The 22,850-nt window shown below is 50.0% G+C and overlaps 1 protein-coding gene across 7 annotated transcripts in view; it reads left to right on the top strand.

Annotated features, from left to right (window-relative positions):
- The window catches only part of STX6 (syntaxin 6), a 50,896-nt gene extending 33,573 nt beyond the window's left edge, over positions 1-17,323 (top strand). For 3 of the 7 annotated variants that reach the window (XM_084974162.1, XM_084974165.1, XM_084974164.1), the window contains exons 5-8: positions 1,267-1,392; positions 2,623-2,729; positions 7,331-7,425; positions 11,734-17,323. In XM_084974162.1, the coding sequence (XP_084830288.1) occupies positions 1,267-1,392; positions 2,623-2,729; positions 7,331-7,425; positions 11,734-11,810 (405 nt within the window). In that variant the 3' untranslated portion in view covers positions 11,811-17,323. Of the gene's footprint in view, positions 1-1,266; positions 1,393-2,622; positions 2,730-3,557; positions 3,795-7,330; positions 7,426-8,536; positions 8,677-11,733 lie in introns of those variants that run through there. The other 4 variants (NM_001243720.1, XM_021102005.2, XM_084974166.1 and 1 more) reach the window with 4 other exon arrangements.
- Positions 17,324-22,850: the final 5,527 nt, after the last annotated feature.

Raw genomic sequence — 22,850 nt, 5'->3', positions numbered from 1 at the left:
ACTGTGGCTCCAGGAGCTCCAGTTTTCGGTCCATAGCCTAATGATGCACTGTAGCCTTTTTCTGACCTTGAAAAAATTATCACCAGTCCCCACTATCTTTCATAGAGTTCTTAGAGTTTTTGTGTCAGAACGAGCAGGATCTTTTAATTTTTTTTTTTTTGTCTTTTTAAGGCCGCATGCACGGCATATGGAGGTTCCCAGGCTAGGGGTCAAACTGGAGCTGTAGCTGCCAGCCTACGCCACAGCCACACCAACACCAGATTGAGCCACGTCTGCCACCTTCAGCACAGCTCATGGCAACGCTGGATCCTTCACCCACTGAGTGAGGCCAGGGATTGAACCCATGTCCTCATGAATACTAGTTGGGTTTAACTGCTCAGTCACCACGGGAACTCAGAAGAAGAATCTTAGTTGTCACCTTCTTCTGGTTCTTTGTGCAGGGCTGGTCTGAGCAGTTACTTTGACCAAGTCAGAAAGGCTTGTAGGGATCCCAGGCAGGGATCCCACATTCCTGGCTGGCCTCCTCATAGAAGGCATTCCCAAACTTAGCCTTTTCTGGCTGCAAACTTCCTCAAATTTGTATTGGGAAACCTGAGCCTGGCTTAGGCATGGAGAACTCTGACTTTAGGACTAGCACTCGCCTGGGTCATCAGAGTCAGGCATCCACTGTAGCCATACTGCCTAGTGAACCCCCCCCCCCGTTCCATCTGGAAAACCTGTGGCCTTTTAGTTCAACTGAAGGGCATTGGGATTTATCTATAGGTTACATTAGTGGTTCTTATGCCTTCCGTGTGTGAGGGGTGATGACTTGTGATTTTGGGGAACTCTGTCCTTCCCCCTCCCCAAAACCAAAAACATCCCTGGGTCATACTTAAATAAAAAGAACTCCAGACTCGGGAATCAAACTAAAACCCACACCAGGTGTCTGGTGAACTTGCAAGGGTGCTAGGAAGAGCTGGCCTGAGGACACCAAGTGTTTTTTAGATCCATAAAGCAGTACCCACACAGGCATTTGTTGATTTAAAGTTGACTTTTGTTTGCATTTCATTGGACAGAGCCCATTTGCAAGTCTCACTGGGAGATCTTGGAGACAGAGTTCCTTCCTAGCATTGGTTAAATTGTACCACGCAGGCACCAGCCTCCACCACTACCTAAAAGGCTGACCCCAGAGAAGATGGCGTATGCACAGCGGGAGAGCTCTCTATATCACGGTGATGGGGCGCTCGTTCAGAGGTGCTAATTGTTTCTTCTGCCTTGCCCTCGCAGGCCCTGCTAGGAGACAGTGGCGGGCAGAACTGGAGCACTGGGACGACGGATAAATATGGGCGCCTCGACCGGGAGCTCCAGCTGGCCAACTCCCATTTCATCGAGGAACAGCAGGCACAGCAGCAGGTACCTGAGACCCACAGCTGAGGACAGGGAGGTAGGAGGTGGGGGCACCTCCCTCCGCTCCCCTGCCAGCAGGCCTTTGTTGCTAATGACAGGCGGGATGGACCCGAGCTCGCCCTGCAGCTGCCTGAGTCTACCTGTGTGATGATTGCCTGTATCAAGGGTGTTTACAGCTTCCTTCAGAGCATGACAGCTTGAAGAGAACCAAGCTTGATTAGATTTCTTAGGACAAGCAGACCAGACACCCAGAGCTAACAGAGGCCATTGACTTAAAAATAGTAGCCTCTTCTGCATCCTCTACTTGTGAGCTCAGCTTTTTGTTCATTTCCACAAAGGCACTTTCAGAAAAATTGAGTCTTTGTTTTTTCATTGAAAATTATTGTTGGTTCCATTATACATAAAAAGTGATTGCTTTGGTGGAAGTTAAAGGGTAAAAGGAAGGTGAGATTGGTTACATCTGTATAATTGCTTCTGCTGTGCCGTCATATTACTAAAAGGAAGCTAATGGTAAAATGTCTGGGCATTTGAGGATTATCTATGTGTCAGAACTATTGGTTCTTAAATATGGTGTTTCCTGTATACCCATAAGTTACATGTTCCTCTTCCATTAGCACATTGGCCTAACCAGTTGTCTACTTAAATCTCTATTAGCCAAGAAAACTTTTTTTTTTTTAATAAAAAGTGAGGAGGCTAAAGTAATTCTTGCTCAAAAGTTGTCCTGGAGGTAACTTGCTGCCTCAGAGCCTCTTCTAGTTTGTCCTTGAGGAGGGAGCAGTAGACTCTGTGTGCATGGTTTTCTCACGTCCAGAGAAGATCTGCCAGACTTTCTCTTGTAGTTAAGCTGTGGCTGGCTGTGGCGGATTGAGACCTTGACCCTGGCAGCGGGCTTCCTTTTCCCAAGCTTCCCCATGTGTCTCTGGTCACTGCACAGGTGCTTTTGCCTATTGTCTGCTCCTTGTTGGACTTCAGCCAAGCAGGGTAAATCTCCCTGGGTGGTTTCAAGCCCTGCTGACTGTTCACAAGTTGGAGCAGCAGGGGATGGCCATAGCTTGACAACCCAGCCTTTTGAGCAGCATGTTCTCGGAGGCGACGGTCTGGTCCTTTGATTTCTGGGCTTTGCTTCTGAATGTGAATTGTCCCGAGTTGGCAAAGAAGCTAGCAGCTGCTCGGGTGCTGGGCTTGGAATCAGGTAAGATGGATTTAATTGCTTATTTCCCATTTCTCTGGCACCAGCTGATCGTGGAACAGCAGGACGAGCAGTTGGAGCTGGTCTCTGGCAGCATCGGGGTGCTGAAGAACATGTCCCAGCGCATCGGAGGGGAGCTGGAGGAGCAGGCAGTGTGAGTGCTGAGACGCCCCTCTTGCTGCAGGGAGGTGGGGAGGACCCCTAAAAAGCCTGACAGTTACATGGCTAGAAAAACCAAAAGCTGTTTTGTTTATAGCTGCATCTTTATTCTGTTTTACAAACTAGCCTCTCCAAAAGAAGCAAATCTGTCAGATGCAATTTTCAACAGGGTTTAGGCAAAGTTATTAATATTTTTAAACACCTGAAAAAACAGGTGCAAATTCCTCTGGACACTTGAAGTGCTGTTATGAATGGACATGTGAAACTGATAATGGCTGTGTGACCTCTGGAGATACTTGTCCCAAAGAGGAGAGGACCTAGGTCACCTTAACATCCTGTGACTCTCCAGCTACACCAAATAGAACTTTTTGCTCTGCATCTTAAATTTTGATTTCCATAAAGGAAATAAAGTATAAATTTAGTTCCCATTAATAAAAAAATCTTCCTCCTCCAAAATAAAAAGTGAAAACACAAAAGACATAACTGGATTTTTTCGTTTTTCCTTAAGAATGATCTCTTTGTGCACCCCACCCATCCTTTTTTGGCCATGCCCACTGCATGTGGAAGTTCCCGGGCCAGGGATTTAAACCTGAGCTGCTACAGTGCCAACGCTAACCCACCGATCCAGCAGGGCACTCCCATGTGCTCCTAAAGTATGATACCCAAACCAGCATTCTTAAATGATGCCACATAACACCCTATTTTACAAATATTTTTTTCTGAAAAAAACAAACAAACAAAAAAAAACGCAGTTCTGCTAGGATATTTCAGACACTCTTCTACCTCAGTTTTGTGTTCCACATCATAGATTCATTCATTACAGATTCAAACTGGGCATCTTGTTCTGTGGGAAGTCCTCTGGTATCCAAAGAAGAGCCAGGAGAATAGACGGTGTCTCTGTCATCATAGAAGCCACTGGATGGATTGCTACAGGTCATTAATGGTGACAGAGAAGTGCAGGGTGCCATGATGGGGGAAGTGCGAGTGCCTGGAGAGCCCTGATAGCCTAAACTGCAGACCTAACGTCTAAAGTCCCTGAGACGAGAAGAGGGGTTAACAGGGACTGGAAGGATGAGTAGAAGGCAGCCAGGCGGGGTGAGATTGGGGGTGGGAGGAGGGAGCGGAAAGGGGGTCTAATGAAAGGACGGAAGAGCCCCTGTGACAATTCAGAGCTGGAAAAGTACATGGAACAGAGAAGGTGAGTGTGTCCAGAGCATGGGGATTGAGAGGGATGTTGCAGGAGTCAAATCAAGGAGGCAGAGAACGGATCAGAGAAAGCCTTAGAAGCCATGTTAAGGAGGTAGGACTTTTTATGCAAAGGGTAATGGGAAATAGAACCCCAGCGAAGGAAGGCTGTTGTTAGTAATGCCATGATCGGGTTTACCTTTGGGGGGAAGCCCATGTATCTGTGGTCTAGATGGTGAACCATAGTGGAAAAGACCAGACGCAGGGAGACCAGGAAGCTGGCGGAACAGGAATCTAGGCATTCAGATTAATTTGTCTAAAATGCGTACCTACCCTAAAATTCATTATGGGAATAGGAAAGGACTAATTGCTTGAGCAATTATCCATGTGAGGGAGACAGCAGAGCCTGGCGGACATCCATTTAAAGATGGTGAAGAGAACACAACCTTTCATCTCTGCTCCCTCTCTAAAGTCCACTGGAATAGTGACGGATTAACTTTTTTTAATAGCATAAAACCTGTGGAACATAGAGCTTCAAATAAGAAACAAAGGCCATAACAGTGTAGATCCTGGGAAGGAGAAAGATGAATGGTTACTGACCCAGCAGACCAGAGAAGTCCTCAGCCAGCAGAGGGAGAGCCAGGGAGGAGTGTGATTCATGTCCCAAGCCCTTGAGCCGGGAAGACGGTGTAACCCTGAATGTTGACCTTCTCAAACTGTGACACAGTTACATTGGAAGGAAGGGGGAAGGGGAGTGGGAAGGAGGCAGAGGTGGGGAATGAAATGGAAGGAGGGCTAGGCCCTAGCCTCTCGTTGTGTCTTGAGTCAGCTGGCTCAGCGAGCATGTAGCTCCAAAAACCAGAAGCAGCACTGAGAGTGTAGTGTGAGGGGCTGAATATCCTCAGGACAGGAGACAGTGTGGTTCTTTATTTTTATTTTTGCTTTTCAGGGCTGCTCTGCTACATATGGAAGTTCCTGGGCTAGGGGTTGAATCATAGCTGTAGCTGCTGGCCTATATCACAGCCACGCCAGATCTGAGCTGTGTCTGCGACCTATACCACAGCTCATGGCAGCGCCAGATCCTTAACCCACTGAGCGAGGCCAGAGATCGAACTTGCTTCCTTGTGGATACTAGTCGGGTTCATTACTGCTGAGCCACAACGGGAACTCCAAAGTGTGTTTTTTTCTAAAAGGCCTTGTAGGACTATTTAGCTCCACAAATTGTATAACTAATAAAAATAATAAGGAAAAAAGATGGGTCCTAGACTTAGACCTGTGCTGTCCAGTACAGTAACAACTAGCCACATGTGGCCATTGAGTACATGAAATGTGGCCAGTTTGAATTGAGATTGGCCCAGAGTATAAAACATTTTGAAGACGTAGTATGACAAAAATGTAAAATCACATGTTGAAATAACATTTTAGATGTATTACACTAAATCAAACATTACTGATTTCACTTTTAAAAAATGTGGCTACTAAAAAGTATCAAGTGATAGAGTTCCTGTTGTGGCTTGCAGATTAAGAAGCCGACTAGTATCCATGAGGATGCAGATCCTAGCCTAGCTCCATGGATTTAAGGAGTCTTAACTAGCATTGCTGCAAGCTGCAGTGTAGGGCACAGATGCGGCTTGGATCTGGTGTGGCTGTGGCCAGCAGCTGCAGCTGATTCTACCCATAGCCTGGGAACTTCCATATGCCACGTGTGTGGCCATAAAAAAAAAAATTAAGTGGCGTATGTGACTTGAATTATATTTCTTTTGGATATCTCTGAGTGAGTTAGATCTGGTCTAGAAACTTAAATGAGTTCTTGGGCCAGAGGTTGGATGACTTAGCTGTTTTGTCTTCAGTAGGAAAAGTCCTGCCCAGCACATAGAGTATATGTGTATCAGCATGTCCCGTGTATCAGCGTTTGGCCCTGCCTGGATAAGTCTGCCAGCTGCAGGGCCAAAATGCTACCAGGCTCTAAAATGAGCTAAAAATGTTTTAATTTGAAAATTCAGGAAAGGGACAAAGACTTGTTTGTTTCGTTGTCAACACAGAGTTTGTTTAATGAGTGAGTTCATGAGGAGTTGGTTGCCCAAATCCTGCAGGGCTGTCAGGTGCCTTGTGTGGGCACAGACCAAGACCAGTAGTTTCTCGCTGTCAGTGATGCTGCCGGAGTAATAAAGCTTTGTTAATAAGCCCTCTGGTATTAACTGGCATGTCCCATTCTATCCTCAGGATAATCATATATTAATCCAAAGTTGAAAAGTCTGGAATGCTTAGCAATTTATGAAATAAACACTGTTGCAGTAAGTATTTTGGTGTCTTCTTTCCCAGCTGCACCTTGGCCAACAATCAGTGTGAGCCTCGGGGAGCCTTTTCTCTGCAGGTGTAGACGAGGCACGCATGTTGTCAGGAGCTCAGTCCCGAGGCTGCCCAGTTTTATAATAAAGCACAGGGTGCCTTAAAGGAGATGATTATTTGATCAGAGTGCATTTCTTTTTTTTTTGGTCTTTTTTGTTGTTGTTGTTGTTACTGCTATTTCTTGGGCCGCTCCTGCGGCATATGGAGGTTCCCAGGCTAGGGGTCTAATCGGAGCTGTAGCCACTGGCCTACGCCAGAGCCACAGCAACGCGGGATCCGAGCCGCGTCTGCAACCTACACCACAGCTCACGGCAACGCCGGATCGTTAACCTACTGAGCAAGGGCAGGGACCGAACCCGCAACCTCATGGTTCCTAGTCGGATTCGTTAACCACTGCGCCATGATGGGAACTCCCAGAGTGCATTTCTTTACCTCACATTGCTGCAGTGCAGCTTTGTATGTTACAGAGAACCCTGGTTTACAAGAACCCTGGCAAGGAAGCTGTGCTGACAGGATTGTCCCATTTTACAGATAAAGAAATAGAGTCCATTGTCTAAGGTGGCACATGGCAGAGCCTGGTTGTCATACTTCACACAGCCTTCTTTCTGCTGCACTGCACAGAAGCTGAGTTTGTATTATCCTGTGGTCAGGTCCACATTACCTTGCTTGCAATTCTGAAATCTAGAAAGCTCTAAAAAAAATTTAAAAAATGTTTGCAGCAAGCTTATGTTACAGAAAATCCTGACCTGAACTGACTGCAGCTGTGACTCCTCATAGTTTTCTCTGCAGAAATAGTATGTTTGATTATAGAGTCTGTCCCACACCCTGCCAGGGGTATTATCCAAGACACAATATACGTAATTTCTTTTTAAAATTTCCAAAATTCTAAAATCAAAAACATATCCTGTCCCAAGGATAAAATATTGGGGGCTTGAATCCCAACATTGGCTGTCTGATGTTTGCTAAAACTGAGGCCTGGATCTTGATTTAGCTCCATGGCCTGTTATTAATCTCAAGACTTTGTGCTGACCAGCTACCCCCTGCATCTGCTTGTCTTTCTAGTATGTTGGATGATTTCTCTCACGAGTTGGAGAGTACTCAGTCTCGGCTGGATAATGTGATGAAGAAACTTGCAAAAGTATCTCACATGACCAGCGGTATGTATGCCTTTTCAAGCTCCAGCATTCTTACTTAAGTCTAGAAATGCAGTATAGGGGTTCTCTCATGGTGTGCCCGTTCAGATTCCTTTCCTCTGGCGCATTTTGGTCATGCTTTGGGGTCTGGGAATGGAAGACGAGCACACACAGGCCTTGGCCTCTGCCTGAGGCCTTCGCATGGGAAAAGTCTGCAGTCCCCACCATGCAAGGCTGGCATTGTTGGGTGGTTTTTCTCCTTGTGGAGTAACTTTTTTTGCAGTTAGAAAATCCTTCATTTTCTTTTTTTCCTATTTCCTTGCCAAAATAGGGAATTTATTGTAAAGCAGTAATTAAGAATCCAGTTACTGTTTCTCTCAGACTTTTCATTGAAAGAAAAACCCTCCTATTTCAGAATAAGATGGCCATGCAGAACTTGTTTAAACCGTTATTTAAATCTATAGTGAACTATTCCAGCAAATTTGTACCAAGCTGGGGGTGAAGAAGTAGCATTTTTTCTTAGTAAATTAGTTACTATATATAGAAAGATGTGTTCAGTGACTTTTTTTGTTACTACTTCCCTATTATATGAGAAGTAATATATTTTAAGTCAGAGAAAATCCAGGATCCCTTTTTTCTCTTTATTTGGTGGGAGTCGCTGGGTGAAGGGAGGAGCTGAGACATTCTGTGAGGTCCAGTAAGGGTTCTGAACCACAGTGCCGCCCCCCCCCCCCCGCCCCCGAGGAGCACCCCTTGCTTCTGGCCACGTCGTCTTCTCTTGATTCCCTCTCCTCAGGTACATGTTACAGAGTCTAATAGTTCATGTATATATGTAATTTTCAGCCTTTAAACGCATAGTTAAGTGTTACATAACACTTCCCTTGGGCTGTTTCTTATATATAAAAAATAGGTTGATGCTGTTAAGGTCATTGTGAGGATTAGATGAAATCGTTATTAATGTACAGTGTTTAACAGTGTCTCTCATGTCCTAGCACATAGTAAATGTTTGAGGGAAAAAAAGAGTGAGGCAGGCAGAAGATGGCCCTGGGGGGCAAAGGACCTGTTAGATATGTGTGTGTGTGTATATATATATATATATATATATATATATATTTTTTTTTTTTTTTTTTTTAAGGAGGCTCCAGCCAGACTGGTTTTCTTCTTTCTCTCCTGGGGCAAGTATCTTCATGCTTCTAACAGGCTCTTCTTGCCTGTGGCAGGCACCAGCTAGGTCATCTTCTACACACCTCCAGGGAGATTTGCAGAGTCCTTTTCTGGCTTCCCTCTGTTCTCTCCTCTTCTCCCCTGCCCCTCTTCTTGAGGAAAAAAACAAAACAAAAAACCCTTTACTGAAGTATTATATAACCAGTTTCAACACCAGGACTCTCATTAGTTGCAAAGTCAAGTAGCTACTTCAGCAGCAGTTTTGTTTGGGGAAGAGCAACGGCACAAAGACGCACTGTGTCCTTGTTCCCGGCATTCCCAGTAGGAACAGTTTAGAAAAGGACTCGCATTGTGACGAGCACTTGAGTGAGACCTGCTTATGCTTTCTTCTGTGTTCTCCTGAAAGTAAAGTTTGGGGTGCAAAGGAAGAACTTTAGTTATATTTGTCTAAGAAGAGAGCCAGGAAACAGCATTTATCCTGAAAGCCCTTTCGGTTTGGACAGCTTGCCTGTGTTCATTTGAATCTCTCTTTGCTTCCCAGAGAGAGACTGTTTGAGGCCTCCTGCTTGGCCGTGTTGGCTTCGATTTGACGGCGAGGCAATTTGTATTTGTCTCTGTTCTCCTCAGGACTTTTGGGAAAGCTCACAGCTTTTTAATCAAACTTGTATTTAAAGAAAGCGCATCAAGAAGTTCTCCTGTGGTACAGCAGGTTAAGGATCTGCTGTTGTCACTGCAGCAGTTTGGGTCGCTGCTGTGGCAGGTTCAATCCCTGGCCCAGGACTTTCACATGCCTCAGGAAGGTGTGGCCAAAAAAAAAAAAAAAAAGAAAAAGAAAGTGCCTCAGAACACACTACAGTTTGATTAGGCAGTAATTGACCATAGGCTCCATGGCCCCGCAGGGCTGGAACTTCTGCCCTCCCCACGGCCGGCTGCGTCCCAGGCACATCAGCCAAGACACCATACTTAAACTTTTGAAGGACCCGAGAGACACAGGACTTTCACATGCCTCAGGAAGGTGGTATCTTCATTCTCCTACCCCCAAAAAGTATATTTTTTTGAGCAGATACCAAGGTTTTCTTCCCCTCGCTTTCCAACATGCTGTATCATCTTTTCTCTTAGGGGAGGAGACTGTGTTGGGAGGGGACCCTACCTGTGGCGTCCCCTTTGTTCCTCCTGACTGAGGCAGGTCCTGAGCTGGCCAAAAGCTGGTTAGGACCTTTCCCTTGAGATCACAAAAGCCCTTGTGGTCAGTCCCTGCCTCTTCTGGGGAGAGGTCTGTCAGGATAACAGCTCCCTGAGGTCACCCAGCTCGTGCTTCATAGAAGCAACATACCACTAGAAGGGAACGTGGATTTAAAAGCACATTCCTGGGTTGTACCAGCTTGTGTGGTGGACGTTCTCCTTGAGGAAAACCCCTGTTTAATGCAGCTGCGGAAGAGAAAGTGATGGAGGTGGGAGGAGGGTTGGGTAGAGGCTGATGGGATTGGAAATCGGGGTCTGAGATGGCAGGATGCTCGTCCTGGGCACTCAGGAAGCATTTTACCTTGACTGTACCATCCTTGAAGTTTTTTTTTTTTTTTTTTGAGGGGAACTTTAGATTATTGTAAACATTTTTAAATAGATGAAAGGATGCTAGGTATTTGAGTTTTCCGGACCGTTGAAGTGATAGTTAAAAAGAGTAATACTATTACCTGGAGTAGACCACCTCTGCCTCCCCTCACCCTTTGGAATAGTCCTGTTTGAGAAAAGGAACAGATGGACCTGAGGTCTTTAATCCCAGTTACCAGGTGCGTTTCTGGCATGTCCGTTGTAAAGCAAGCTGAGCCCCTGAGAAGGTACTCGCTTCACTCACTGTTGTTTGGAGCAGTTCTGTGGGTTGATTCTAAGACTTAGTTATTCCTGACATTGAAGTAATTTAAGTGCATGTTGTGTGGACTTCGTATTGCTTCGTGAAAAGCTTTGCAGCCTCTTGCCGTGATTCAGACCTTTTTATAATGTGATTCTCACTAGCTCTGGTCTGCTAAAATAGGCTTTCAGATCAACTTTGGATGAGTTGTATATGTACCTTTATATTCCTGGCAGTTGAGCTACATTGTCACGGGCTCTCTCAGTCTCTTGGTGGAGAGACTGCTTGCTCTTCTTCCATCTGCCCGAGTGAAGGATACAGCCTGACGATGACAGCATCCTGTGCCCCAGGGGGGCCTACAGTGTGTGCAGGGACATTTGTGTTGTGTAGTTCTCACAGCAGCCCTGCGAGTGAGGGGGATGCCATCAGAATTGTGAGCGAGAGCCCATGGGAGCCCTTTTCCTGTCCCTCGGCCATTTAGATGTGTTTCCTGTGCCTGTTCTAAATTGTGAGTGGGGCAGAAAGTTTCAGTAAAGACATTCCACTTTTCATTTACAGATAAGCTGTGTCAGTTATTTTAAGATGGTTACTGGTTTTGTGATTTTTTTTTTTTTTTTCTTTTTATGGTCACACCTGCAGCATATGGAGATTCCTGGGCTAAGGGTCAAATTGGAGCTGCAGCTGCTGACCTGTGCCACAGCTACAGCAATGTAGGATCCAAGCCACATCTGCAACATACACCACAGTTTGTGGCCACACTGGATCATTAATTCACTGAGCAAGGCCAGGGATGGAAGCCGCAGTCTCCCGGACACTATGTCCGGTTCTGAGCCTGCAGAGCCACAACAGGAACTCCGTGTGATTTCTCCTGCCCAGGGGTGGTGAATTCATCATGCCTGCGACCAGCAGTAGCTTTCATCTCCTTTCCATCTTCCCATTGTGCTCGTTGAGAAAAGAACATGATTATTATTGAATTAAATGATTTGACTTTGGTGGAGATTAAAGCAGACAAGCTTTGACCCTAAACACGGGCACTTTTTCCAGGAATGTGGTAACCACCAGCAGAAAGCTGCAGTCTCAGATCTTAGAGACTTGACACAGCAGGTGCTTGTTACAAGGCTGGCTTTCAGGAGACAGGCAGGGTTATGAAGGCATGTGTGTGCAGGCCACACGTGCCCCCAAACAAGCTCAGGGCCTTTCTGCCCCATCATTTGTCCGTTCTGCCCCCTTTCAGTATCCAGGTGTTGCCTTAAGTTTCCTGGACCTATATCTTGGGGGATGAGGGATTTGGGGAGAGCTAATCCTTGGGTTCTGCCTTCTAGATCGGCGCCAGTGGTGTGCCATCGCCGTCCTCTTCGTGATCCTGCTGGTCGTGCTGATCCTCTTTTTAGTCCTGTGACGGCAGGGCTCCGCTGCTGCTTCCTGCCACACATGAACACGGGGGAGAGGGAGAAATCGCGCACGGCGTGCCCGCTCCTTGCCTCCTGCTCCTGGAAACACAGCCTGCGCTGACTTTTCTCTCTGTGACCCTGCCATTGAGACAGCTCCTCCATCCCGGCACGGGGCTGGCCGGTGAGAAGAGGAAGTTGACCACTGCACACTCCTGGCGCCACCGGCCCTGTTCCAAGGACAGCTGGCCCCAGCTTTGCCTCCCCGGACCTCGATCCCCCTGGAGGGCCTTCTGGGAATCCAGAAAAATTCACAGACTTGGCTCCTGTTGGCTGTTGCTCATTCCATCCGTCTTTGGCAGCTCTTTTCTCCTGCTCAGACCCATCCACTCCCACCAGCCGGCACACGCTGTCCCATCCAAAAGCGCCCCGTCGGGGGTGTGGGCACCTGTGTATGTTTCAAGTTCTGTCACAGCAGCATCCCTTGGCCTCTGAGAGCTGGTGGTTGGTGGGGACAGAAGATGCAGTGATGGGGTTTTCAGGGACAAGTGCTGGGGTGAAAGTGCTCTTCCAGGTGTACTTCTTGTGGTAAGATAACCAGTGGGAAGGAATGGGAAGCACTGGGCTGCGGGGGGGCTGGCAACCTTGTGGCTTGAATTAAAAGGAGGACAGGACAGCTTTGGAGGGTGGGCGAGGTTGCTGGGGTCAGGCCCTTGCCAGATTCATGCTGCTGTCCTGCAGCCTCCTCTCCAGAAGTGCAGCTTACCTTTTGAGGGTGACCCTTAAATGAGCAGCCCAGCGGCTCCTGTGGGTAGACTGAGATCGCGAGGAGGTGTCATTTGCGGTTACTTTATTCCTGTGGCCCTGTGCCTGGGGACTGAGGCTGTGGGCAGTCCTTTTAAACTATAATGTCAAAAAAGGCTAATTCTGGACCATATTTTTCTTAGCCTGTGAGTAATTCCAAGGATGAGTAGGTGAACTTGGTTCCATTTTCCCTAAGATGACAACTCGATTTTATCTTCCATTTAAATAGCTGAGCCCATCCAAATTTAAATGACAGATGCTTTAATTGGGTTTTAGTAACTGAAACTGCTGAGACACTATACACTTCAAGCTTCTGATGACTTTAAAAATGCCTCCAGTGTACACATGTATATGGGATATTTTTCTAACCTCCCTGATGAAAACCCAATATTGAAGTAGCAGCTGAACACAGAGCCAGCGCTTGGCAGGTGGGGGAGGCTGCCCGCCTCCTCACCGTCGGCTTTTGCGCTTGGAAAGCACAGCAACATCTGGGTGGAGTTCTCGCTTTGACTTTCATCTCCTCCTGTGGAGCCCATTCCTCAGCACGCTAACTTTTTTCTTGTTTTGTTTGTATCTTGTTTTTTGTTTGTTTGTTAGTGTTGGGCTTTTGTCCATGCCCCTTTTTTTGTGATTTGCAATGATGTACTTGCCCAGCTAACCTTTGAATTGCACTTTTTAATAAATATTTGTAACAGTTTTTTAAAGAAAAGTGTTTTCTGGTGTTTAGGATCATGATAGGTAAGGAAAATCTGCCTATTGATGAAAGCTAAGAGGATTATAGGTGACTGACGTCCGTGTTTACACTCAACTCGATTTGATATAGGAGTTATTTTTTGTTCAGATTGGGGGAAAAGTGATTATGATGAAGGGCTTCAGATGATTTATTTTACAGAGGCTTGAGACTTGTTAAAAAGTCTTCTGCAAACTGAGGACAGGGCTGAGCCTTAATCTGCACTGAAAGATACATGTCCTTGTTAACCATCCACGTGGACTTTGTCGCAGGACTGTGACCTCCACTTCCCACGTTACACCGAGTGGCTGGTGGCTGGAGGAATCACAGGGTGGCCCTATCGAAAGGCCGTGCTCTTCTCCTGGTGGCAGCAGATTTACTCTGCCCTCACAGCTGTCATGAACACGCTGGTCATTAGTGAGTATGATTCTCCCTGGATGTTGGGGACCAAGTTTTGTGACACTGAGGTTTTAATTACTAAATGGGGATATTAGAGTTGCCATGCTCGCTGATTTAAGGTGTTTGATAAACGGTGGCTACTATAGACAGAGCTGAAGAGGGAACTATGTAGAAAGAAAGTTTACTTAAAATTCGGGCACTGGGGCCTTCTGCCTGGAGGCCCCCGCTCTTTCCCAGCTCTAACTTCTGGCCCAGCTGACCCGATCCTGGGTCTGACCCAGTTGTATGCAGATCGGTGTTGATTTGAAGGTTCCCCATTCAGACTCCAGACTGTGGCAGAGAGAGCATGCCAAGGGCTTAGGTTTATTTTTAAGGACAAGCGTTTCCTCGTCCTTGATCCTAATGCTGTGGGTCCCCTGCAGGTGGTCCCCTGACCCTGGTGATGGAAGGGCGGGAGGTGTGGACGCTTGCAACAACCCCTACGCAGCTCAGGGGCATTTCCTGTAGCCGTGGGGCTTTTTCCCCCTTCAGCTTCTGTACCTCGTCCCGTACTCATCATTGCTGAAAACCTGGCAGGATGGGGTGGACAGCAGAAAGAGCTCGATTTCTGTGTATCGGATTAACATTTTACTAATCAGCTGATTTGGAGGTAAAATGGGGAAGTGAACCGTTAAGAGAATTTGCCAGAGTGGGAATCCAGCTGGAAAACCAAAATACCTAGAGTTTAGTCTTGATTTTTGATCCTGTCTTTGTGTGAACTGTGAAAAATCACAATGCGCTCTGTATGCCGCTACCGTGTGGCAATTAGAAGTTGCAGCGTGTGTGCTACATGAGGATCCGTGCGCCAGAGCTGGGAGAGAAACTTGGTAACGTGCCTGTTATTCTCTGCTTTTAGCCAGAGTTAAACAGACTGATGGGTCTGGGAGCCAACAACTTGGCAACTTCCACTCCTCACCTCGTGAGATTAAGGGCTGCGAAGAGAAATGTAGTCTTGACTCCAGCAGAAATCTGTCTCTGTGAAGTGTTTTACCTTCTGTAAGTGAAGGTGGCGGAGCCAAGATTTTTCTTTTGGTAATTCCCCTGTCAAGTGAGACCATGACTGCCTTTCTAGAGCATTCATAGCATTTGAGGATCTAAAACCAACCGATAAACGCGCGTTGCTTTTCCACTCTGGGATTTGGACCATTTGGTGTTACCTTGTTCCACAGGACAAATTTGTAAACAAAATTCGGACTGTGTGGAAGGCTCAAGTTCCAAAATCTGGAACGTGCTGCTGTCAGGGCTCCCTCTTTGTCTTCCTCTCCCTAGCATTTGTTCCTCTCCAGGTTTTCAAAGAATAGTTTGTTTTTAAAGAATGTTCTTTGTCCATCAAGAGCAGAGAGAAGGTGAAACTAGTGAGTCCTCAGCTCCGCAGGCAGACCACGGGTTCCCTGACACAGTCAGGGCACAAGGACAGTGCCTGGGGGAGGGCCCTGCGGGGCCCTGAAGCACTCGGCCTCCTCCCCTCGGGCCTCTGTTCTGCCCAGGGCAGCTCAGCCTCTGCTGGCCTGACAGGCGCAGCTAGACTTTGTGTCCTGTGCCGTAGCCCAGCCCCAGCTCCCAGCCTTCCCTGTATAGCTTGTGCTGAAAACTGGGAGCTCCTGTTCTTGCCAGGCCTGCACTGGTCTGTTATTTGCAGACGTGGGGCTGTGCCACCGGGTGTGTGATGACGCTCACAGGGACACTCCTGTGTGCTGTCGAGTCCCGGAACTCGAAAGGTCTGAGTAGGAGAACGGGGAGGACGGCCCTTCAGACCAGAGCAGACGGCCAGGGCAGTGCCGTGAGCGTACCCCTGGGCTATTAGCGTCTCGCAGTGGACTCAGAAGGACTGGGGGTCACTTAGCTCAGCCCTCTCGTCTTAAGAGATGAAACTCAGCAGACATGGGAGTCACGGGGTGTGTTGTAGTCTAGACTTGGCCCCCTGGAGCTCTGACCTCAGAGACCTAACAGAGGCTGGCAGTGACTGCGTTTGGATAAGCAGCGAAGCTCTGACAGTTACAGTGGCGCTCTGGTCTCGTTGCTGCACTTTGTGTGCATTTGGGAGTTCTCTTTGTTAAGTGATAATGAGTCTCGTTACTAGTATAGAAACACTTGGTTTCCCTCTGACTTAAGCTGACAGGTCGGTGCTGTCTTCCTTCAGAGGGGACCTTTGTCCTAGAAAGCCCTTCCCCGGGGCTGTGTGGGTGGCACTGTGCTTACACAGTGATGGTCCGTCACCTGCCCTACTGCTTGGGTCTCACGGAATTTCATGTGCTGCAGCTGCAGCCAGACCCTGGTGAGAAAGTGTTTTACCATTTTTTAAAAAGTTAGGCGTTACCAAACCCAGAAGCCACTTGATTATCTGGGGGAGTGTTAGAAACAAGCCCATAGGTTTGCTGTCCACTGACAGCTCTCGGGCCTGTTCCCCAGCAGTGCCCAGTGCTCCACTCCAGCCCAGCTTTCCGGCAGCCCTGGGGTGGGACCAGGTTCAGGGTGTTCTTTCCTATTCTACAGATAGTAGTGGGGCCGAGACCCTGCTACTGAATGGGGATTTCGACCCTGCAGATAATACGGTCTGTTTTAGGACAGGCGGCCATCCTAATCCTCAGGAAAATAGCACGTCTGTGCAGCGTGAGGAGAGGCCAGGCAGGTGTCCCACTAAGTTATTGGACCTGCTCTTAAGCACCATGCAACGAGGTGCCAACTGACCCAGGCTGGGAGAAGGCCCAGGGGGAGGGGTGGCCTGGAAGCCAGGAAGGGGCCAAAGAAAGCAAGCTGTAAGTGAGGATGGATTCAGTTTTCAGAAGTGGAAATATTCCTTCACTGGCTGATTTATAATCAGGAATGAGTGTAATTAAAAAATGGGAAATACCTGGCAATACTCTGCAGGACTAGGCCATTGTATTTTTCTTCCAAGGATAAATAACCTTCCTGCATTTCATTTTTAATTAACCAGAAGGTACAAACTAAAGTGAGATTGGGGAGTAGAAACGCAAACGCCATGGTGATTTCCAGATGGTGCTTTGTCCTCTCCCACCATGAGAACAGCGCCGGAGCCCTGGTGCCAGCAGTTTACAGCCTCTCCATAGGTGGACAGGTCTTGCTTCCTCTACACAGCAGGTCTCCAAGAGAGTGGGGCCAGCGGCCGCAGCATCGCCTGGGAACTTGCTAGAAATGCAGATTCTCAGGCCCCACCCCAGACCTGCCATCTCGCAGCCCGGGGCAGGGCCAGTGGGCTGTTTAACACGCCCTTGGGGATCCTCATGCCCACTCAGGTGTGAGAACCATTCCTCCTGCGTTGTGTGATTGAGGCTACAGTAAACCACCCCATAAATTAAAACATCTTCATGGCCTTGATTGTAATCCTGTCGTTAAACAAAATTTGATGACACTCTAAACTTGAAAACTTTAAAAACAATTACTTGCGTTTAAAAAAGCCTCAACTCGCCGTCCTTAAAAGTGATATTTTTACACCCTGAAGTCTGTTAGTAATGTTTCCTACTTCTGCTCTTGAAATCATGTTACAGCTGTATAAAGAATACTGTTCAGTATTAAACAGATATGAAGAGACCATGAACTTTGTCCTGGTTTTTGATTTGGTATAAAAGGAACTAAAAACACAAAGACCAACCAAAACACAGCTCCCCGCTAATAAACATGGATGTGTGCATATGCCCGGGGGGCGGGCGGAGCTTACGCCTGGTGGAAGATCTGCATTCTAAATTGTTTCCTCGGGCTGAGCAAGTTCTGTGGACTCTTAAACCCCAGGACAGCCCTGCTGGGCATTCACAGTGTCATACAGCACAGCTGCTGTTGGGACAAGGAACCTGGGGGAGCACAGCCAAGAACGCAAAGGAATTGAGTCCCTTATTCCCACCTCACCATGAAGCATTGGCAGATGAGAATACTGCCTATCCGGACCGGTGGTCGAAAGAGCCTGCCTTCAACTCTGTAGGACAAGGTGACCAGGCTACGTAAGGTCCTTAAGGGCAGGAGCTAGGTCATTCCATTGGCCATCATCATCCTCATATTAATCACGCACCTCCTGTGTGCCAGGCACTGTTGTTAAGAACAGTGTGTTAACACATGTAGGACTGCAAACGGCTCTGCAAAACAGGGACACTTCCTCATTTCATAGCGTCTCAAGCCTATGCGTGAGGCAGCATCTCCCCAAGGTCCATCCACAGCTGGGGAGAGGGGAGCCGCCCACTGTGCCCGCGGGGCCTCACACAGAAGTCAGCCCAGCGGCGCTTCTGAGCTCTCAGCTTGATGTCCCCCTGACCTCAGAGCTAGGAGGGACAGAGGCAAATCTGTACTTTGAGAGTTACAGTCAATACTTGAGGAGGAGGACATGGTTCCAGGCATCTCCTGATAAAAGCACATCTCCCCATAGCCCCGGGGTGGGGGGGGAACAGCGGGAACCCTGTGGCATGGCCAGGGGGAGAAGCACATCCCCAAGGCTGGTGGTTCCCATTCTCCCAGCGCCTTGACTCCACCTGCAGCTCTGCTGTGCAGCAAGAGTGCTGTCCTTCCAGAGGTCCCACTGGCCGCAAGTCGTACGTAAAACACATTGGACATGTTAAAAGGCAAGGGCCGAACCAAAAAGGGGACGCACAGAAAGGAGGGCCCCGTGCACCCTGCCACCACGTTTCCACTTCCAAGAGGGCACATTCCAGATCAGTGCGCCCCCATGCTTGGAACATCCAGGCTGTCAGTTGTCTGGGGACAGGGCCCCACCTCTGCTGACAGCCAGGCGCAGGGTGGCCCCGTCTCGGGCAGGAGAGGCAGAGCTCAATCAAGTGTTCCCACCAGTACCTCCCAGGGAATGAGGGGCTCCAGAAGCCACCCTGGACCTGGACGTGTACTTCCCAAGCCAGCTTCTCTGACCTCTGCAATGCTTCCTCCCTCCCGCTCTCTGCCCACCATTAAATACTAGTCCATTCATGAAATTCACAGTAAGATCGGCTGGCCTTTGGGACGGGGTCACCACCTCTGCCAGGAGCAAATTTCTCCAACTTTCTATCTCATCAGTAGCTAATAAAGCTAATATTCGGCCAATACTTGATGTGAATCTGATGTGCCAGCAGGTCTTTGACCAAAGCCTTAGGGAACATGTTGGAAGTAAAACTGTTTTTATTCTCACATCCCTATGAGGGAAATACTGTGGAGGCCCATGTTATACCTGAAAACGGAGGCATGGAACCATCAGGAAATTTGCCCAAGGTAACAATTAGGAAGTGGTAGCTTCAGAATGGGAACCCAGGTCCGACTGGACCATTATGCAGCCTCTTGAAAAGCCGCCATCCAGGGGTCAGGGGTGGCATACACCATCCCTGGTTAGAGTAAAGGGCATCTTTCTAACCAGAAAAATTGGTAAAGCTGAGGAGAGGAACAGACATCAAATAAGTTGTGGCAGCACAAGTTGACAGTGGACTAAAGCCTTGAACTAGAAGTGCCAGAGATAAAGGTGGACACCAACTATCTGGGGCTTGACTGTCACTCAACCCTGCAAGCCTGCTGTAGAGGTCCAGAAATCTGGTCACGGACCTCAGGCAGGTCAGCCTTGCTGATAAAATGTTCTGGAGCTTTTGTTTATTTGGCTGGAAATGTGCAAAAAATAAATGAGCCAAACTCATTATATAAACTCAGAAAAGCCTGGAGACAGTCAGGCGCGCAGCATGAGAGAGCTGTGGCATCTGAAGGCCGCTGTGAGCGCCCATGGCTGCCAGCATTCCTTATTCCTGAGATAACACTGCGCCACATGGAGGCCAGTGGGCCTGGGGCTGGCTCTTCTGGGAAGGCTTTCTGCTCCCCAGGTGCGGTGGGGCTTCCTGCCTGGGGCTCCCACTGTAGCTCTTGGCACACTGGCTCCTCTCTTTGCCCAGCTGTAGCTGCTCCCACCCTGGGGATATGGGCATCCCAAGGGCAGGGAGGCCTCTCCGCGTGCCCAGCTTCTGGCCAGACCCCCTTCAGGGCGACTTCACACTGTGAGTGGGGCCGAGTCCAGATTGCAGAAGGACAAGACAAAGGCAGGCCCAGCAGGCAGCCAGGCATCCACGTGAGAGCCCGGATACCCTCCAGGCCTGCAGGGCAGCTGTTAAGGCCTGGCTCCACAGGCAGAGTGTCAGAGCCAATCCCAGCAGCCCTTTCCTCAAGGGCCCAACACTCCGACCTGGCCAAACCCACAGCCTGAGACCGCGCAGAGCTGCCTGCCAAGGAAGGCTGTTGCCATTTCTGAGCAGGTGCTCTGGTGCCGTAGCATAAAGGAAAACTTCAGAGAGGGTGATGGAGAGGGAGGGAAGGAAGGGGATCAGGTGACAGCCCTGACTCTTCAATAGCCTCCGAGCTGGCCTGGGTATTTGGGGTGAGAAATGAGTTGGGCAGATGGGCTGGGAAGTCCAGCTGTCAGGAAGTGCAGCTGCCAGGTAAGTTTGGTGGAGGATAAACAAGCAATTGTATGGGAAAAGAACCACAAAAGAGCCCTTGGTACCAGCTTCTACAGGAGCCAAGGAAAGGGGGCCTAGTCAGCATGCAGGTGGCGGGGAATGGATGCCAGGGCAGGCACCTCTGATACTTTTGAAGGCTGCCAGGGGTCCATGGGTGGGCAAAGGGAAGGTTGCTCCAACAAAGGCACACACATGAGCTAAATGACTGGGTGGATAAGTGAATGCATTGAGTTGGGAGCTGGAGAAACTGGGGAACCAAAAACTGAAGCTCCTGCCAAAAAATACCCACCTGGGGATCCTACTGCCAGGGGCCAACTTGGAGGACCATCCAGTCACTGCTCTCCACCCCAGGGCTTGGGCCTCCTCTCAGTGACAGGGATGTATAAGCAAAAATGCCTCTCCCCCCACCCCCCACCAGGGCCAGCACAATCACACCAGCCCCAGGCTAGGTCTTAGCATCTCCCACTGGCCAGTCCTGGGCCCTAAGGGCACAATGTCCCCCCTTAGTCCCAGGGCCTGTTCTATGTTGCCTTCAGAGCAAGGCCAGAAGGACATTTAAAATTATGGCTCAGGCGACACACACACACACACACACACACACACATCTGAAAGAAGCATTTCTCACACAAAACCTGCCCTTGTCTTGTATGAGGCAGTTATTTTTTTCAAAGCTGGTCTTTCTTTAAAAGATTTCATGACCCATTGTGCCTGCTATTAGTAAACACTGTCCTGGAAAAAGATCTTGGCCTTCCCCCACGCCTGCCCAGGTGAAGGTCAGAGTGGCACCTGAGCTGGTCATGGGCACTGGGGGCCAACAGTGGGGTGCTCAGGGCCTCTGAAGGAGGTGAGCCCCACAGGGTTCCAGGAGGGTGGATAGAGGCTGGGAGTCCTAGAGGGGGGGTCCAAATCCTGCCTCCCCCAGTTACTAGCTGCGTGACCTTGGATAAGTAATTTAACCTCTGAGCCTCACAATCCTAGTTTGTAACCAGAGATAAGTAGTCCCTCCCTCGCAGATTCGGGACTGTGACCTTACTGTCCCCAGCAGGGCTCTGGAATGTTTGTGGAACAGGCAGAGCAGGATGGGACACGGAGCAGCGGCTTCAAGTCCCTGAATCCCCGGGTTCACCTTGGTTTCCCAAATTCCAACGCTGCCTACGGTTCCTCCATGCAAGAGCCCTGGGGACACTGCGCACACAGCGTCCCATTCCCGCTCCCTGCCACGCGCGCAGGTCCCTGCGTCGCCTCGGTCGCCCCCTCCTCCCCCGCTGGCTCCAGCTCGTGCCCCCCGCCGCGCCCGGCGCGCCGCCGCCACCTGCGCCTTTTAGCCGGGCCCCGCTCTCCGCCCAGCCCTCCAGGAGGCCCCCGCCAGCAGCCGTGCACTCCTCGAGGCAAAAGCGAGGGTCCTTGCCCTCCCGGCCTCCGGCGCCCCCCTAGCGTCTTGCCTGTGCGGGGTGGGCGCGTGTAACCCCCACGAACCCAGTGCCGTCAAACTGCAGGCTCTAAGGGCGACCGCGTCCCGCTGAACGTCGCCCGGGCCCATCCGCTGCCCCGTGGACCAAAGCAGGCAGCCTGGAGCGCGGCCTGGCCCGGCCCAGCCTCCTGCCGGCGGCGCGGCGGGGCCTCTGGGGCGGCCTCGGGGCGGGGACGGCGCGGCCTCGCGGGGCCCACCCGGCTGGCCCGACTTGCCGGCCACGCCCGAGAAACGCAGCGGCCTCGCCCGGAGGGCGCGCTGGGCGCCCGGTAGTTGCCCGCGCAGTCACCCGCCGCTGGCCCGCGACGGACCTCGGTCCCCCTGCGGGGGCGCCCCGCCGCCCCCTGCGCAGCAGACGCGCTCTCGCCTCCCACCTGCCCTCCACCACCGGCAAGAGGCGCTTCTCCACGTTCAAAGTCGGCGCCCTTCCCGCCCAGGCCTCGCCGCGAGCTCAGGGCCTGCGGCTTCCGCTGCAGAACTCGCCCTCCCGCCCCGTTCCCGTCGTCCTAAGGAGAGCGACATGCCCGAGGCGCAAGTTAGGGCCACTTTCTCTTCTGTGAGGTCGCAGTGGTAAATGCTTACCTGTGTGAGGCGACGTCTGGACACAGCGCGAACCAGCGCACCATCCGTGGAGGGGCAGGGGGCAGACGCAGAGACTTCCACACCTTTGCACCAGCTCTTTTTCCTCTGCGCCTGAAAGACCTTCCTCTTCCTGAAAGTTCCTCCTTTTAAAAAGCGTGCGTGGGCGCACTTCCTCCCCCGGCGCCTCCCCCAGCTAATCACTGATCACCCTCAGGCTCGCGCCCAGGCCTGAGCGGGCCTCCAGGTGCACCACCAGGCCAGGTGCTCCGTCTGCGCATCTCCGCAGCCTCGGGCCCCATCAAGCAGAGCCCATCTTTCTCATCTCCCCGACCTCCTGCCTGGCACGTGGCCTGGCTCCTAGTTAACACATTAGGTCCTAAGTGAAAGGGTTCTGACGGGCCTGTGGGAGGCCAGGCCGGGCTGGATCCAGCTTTCTAGGGCAGTAGCTGCCCAGGCAGAGCAGATGGGGAGGGTCCAACCGGAGGCTGGACAAATCAAAGTCTCTTCCCACCCACAGAAGTTGGGGGCCAGCATCGCTTGACCCCAGATAGGAGCACCATCCTGGCAAGGAGAGCAAGGCAGGTGGACTTCACACACAGCC

The sequence above is a fragment of the Sus scrofa genome, chromosome 9, assembly GCF_054392235.1.
Source record: "Sus scrofa isolate SSC_HxYL_T2T_F1_AM1 chromosome 9, Sscrofa_HxYL_maternal_Yorkshire_Landrace_v2.0, whole genome shotgun sequence".
Classification (NCBI taxonomy): Eukaryota; Metazoa; Chordata; class Mammalia; order Artiodactyla; family Suidae; genus Sus; species Sus scrofa.
This window is presented reverse-complemented; position numbering and strand designations above follow the sequence as displayed.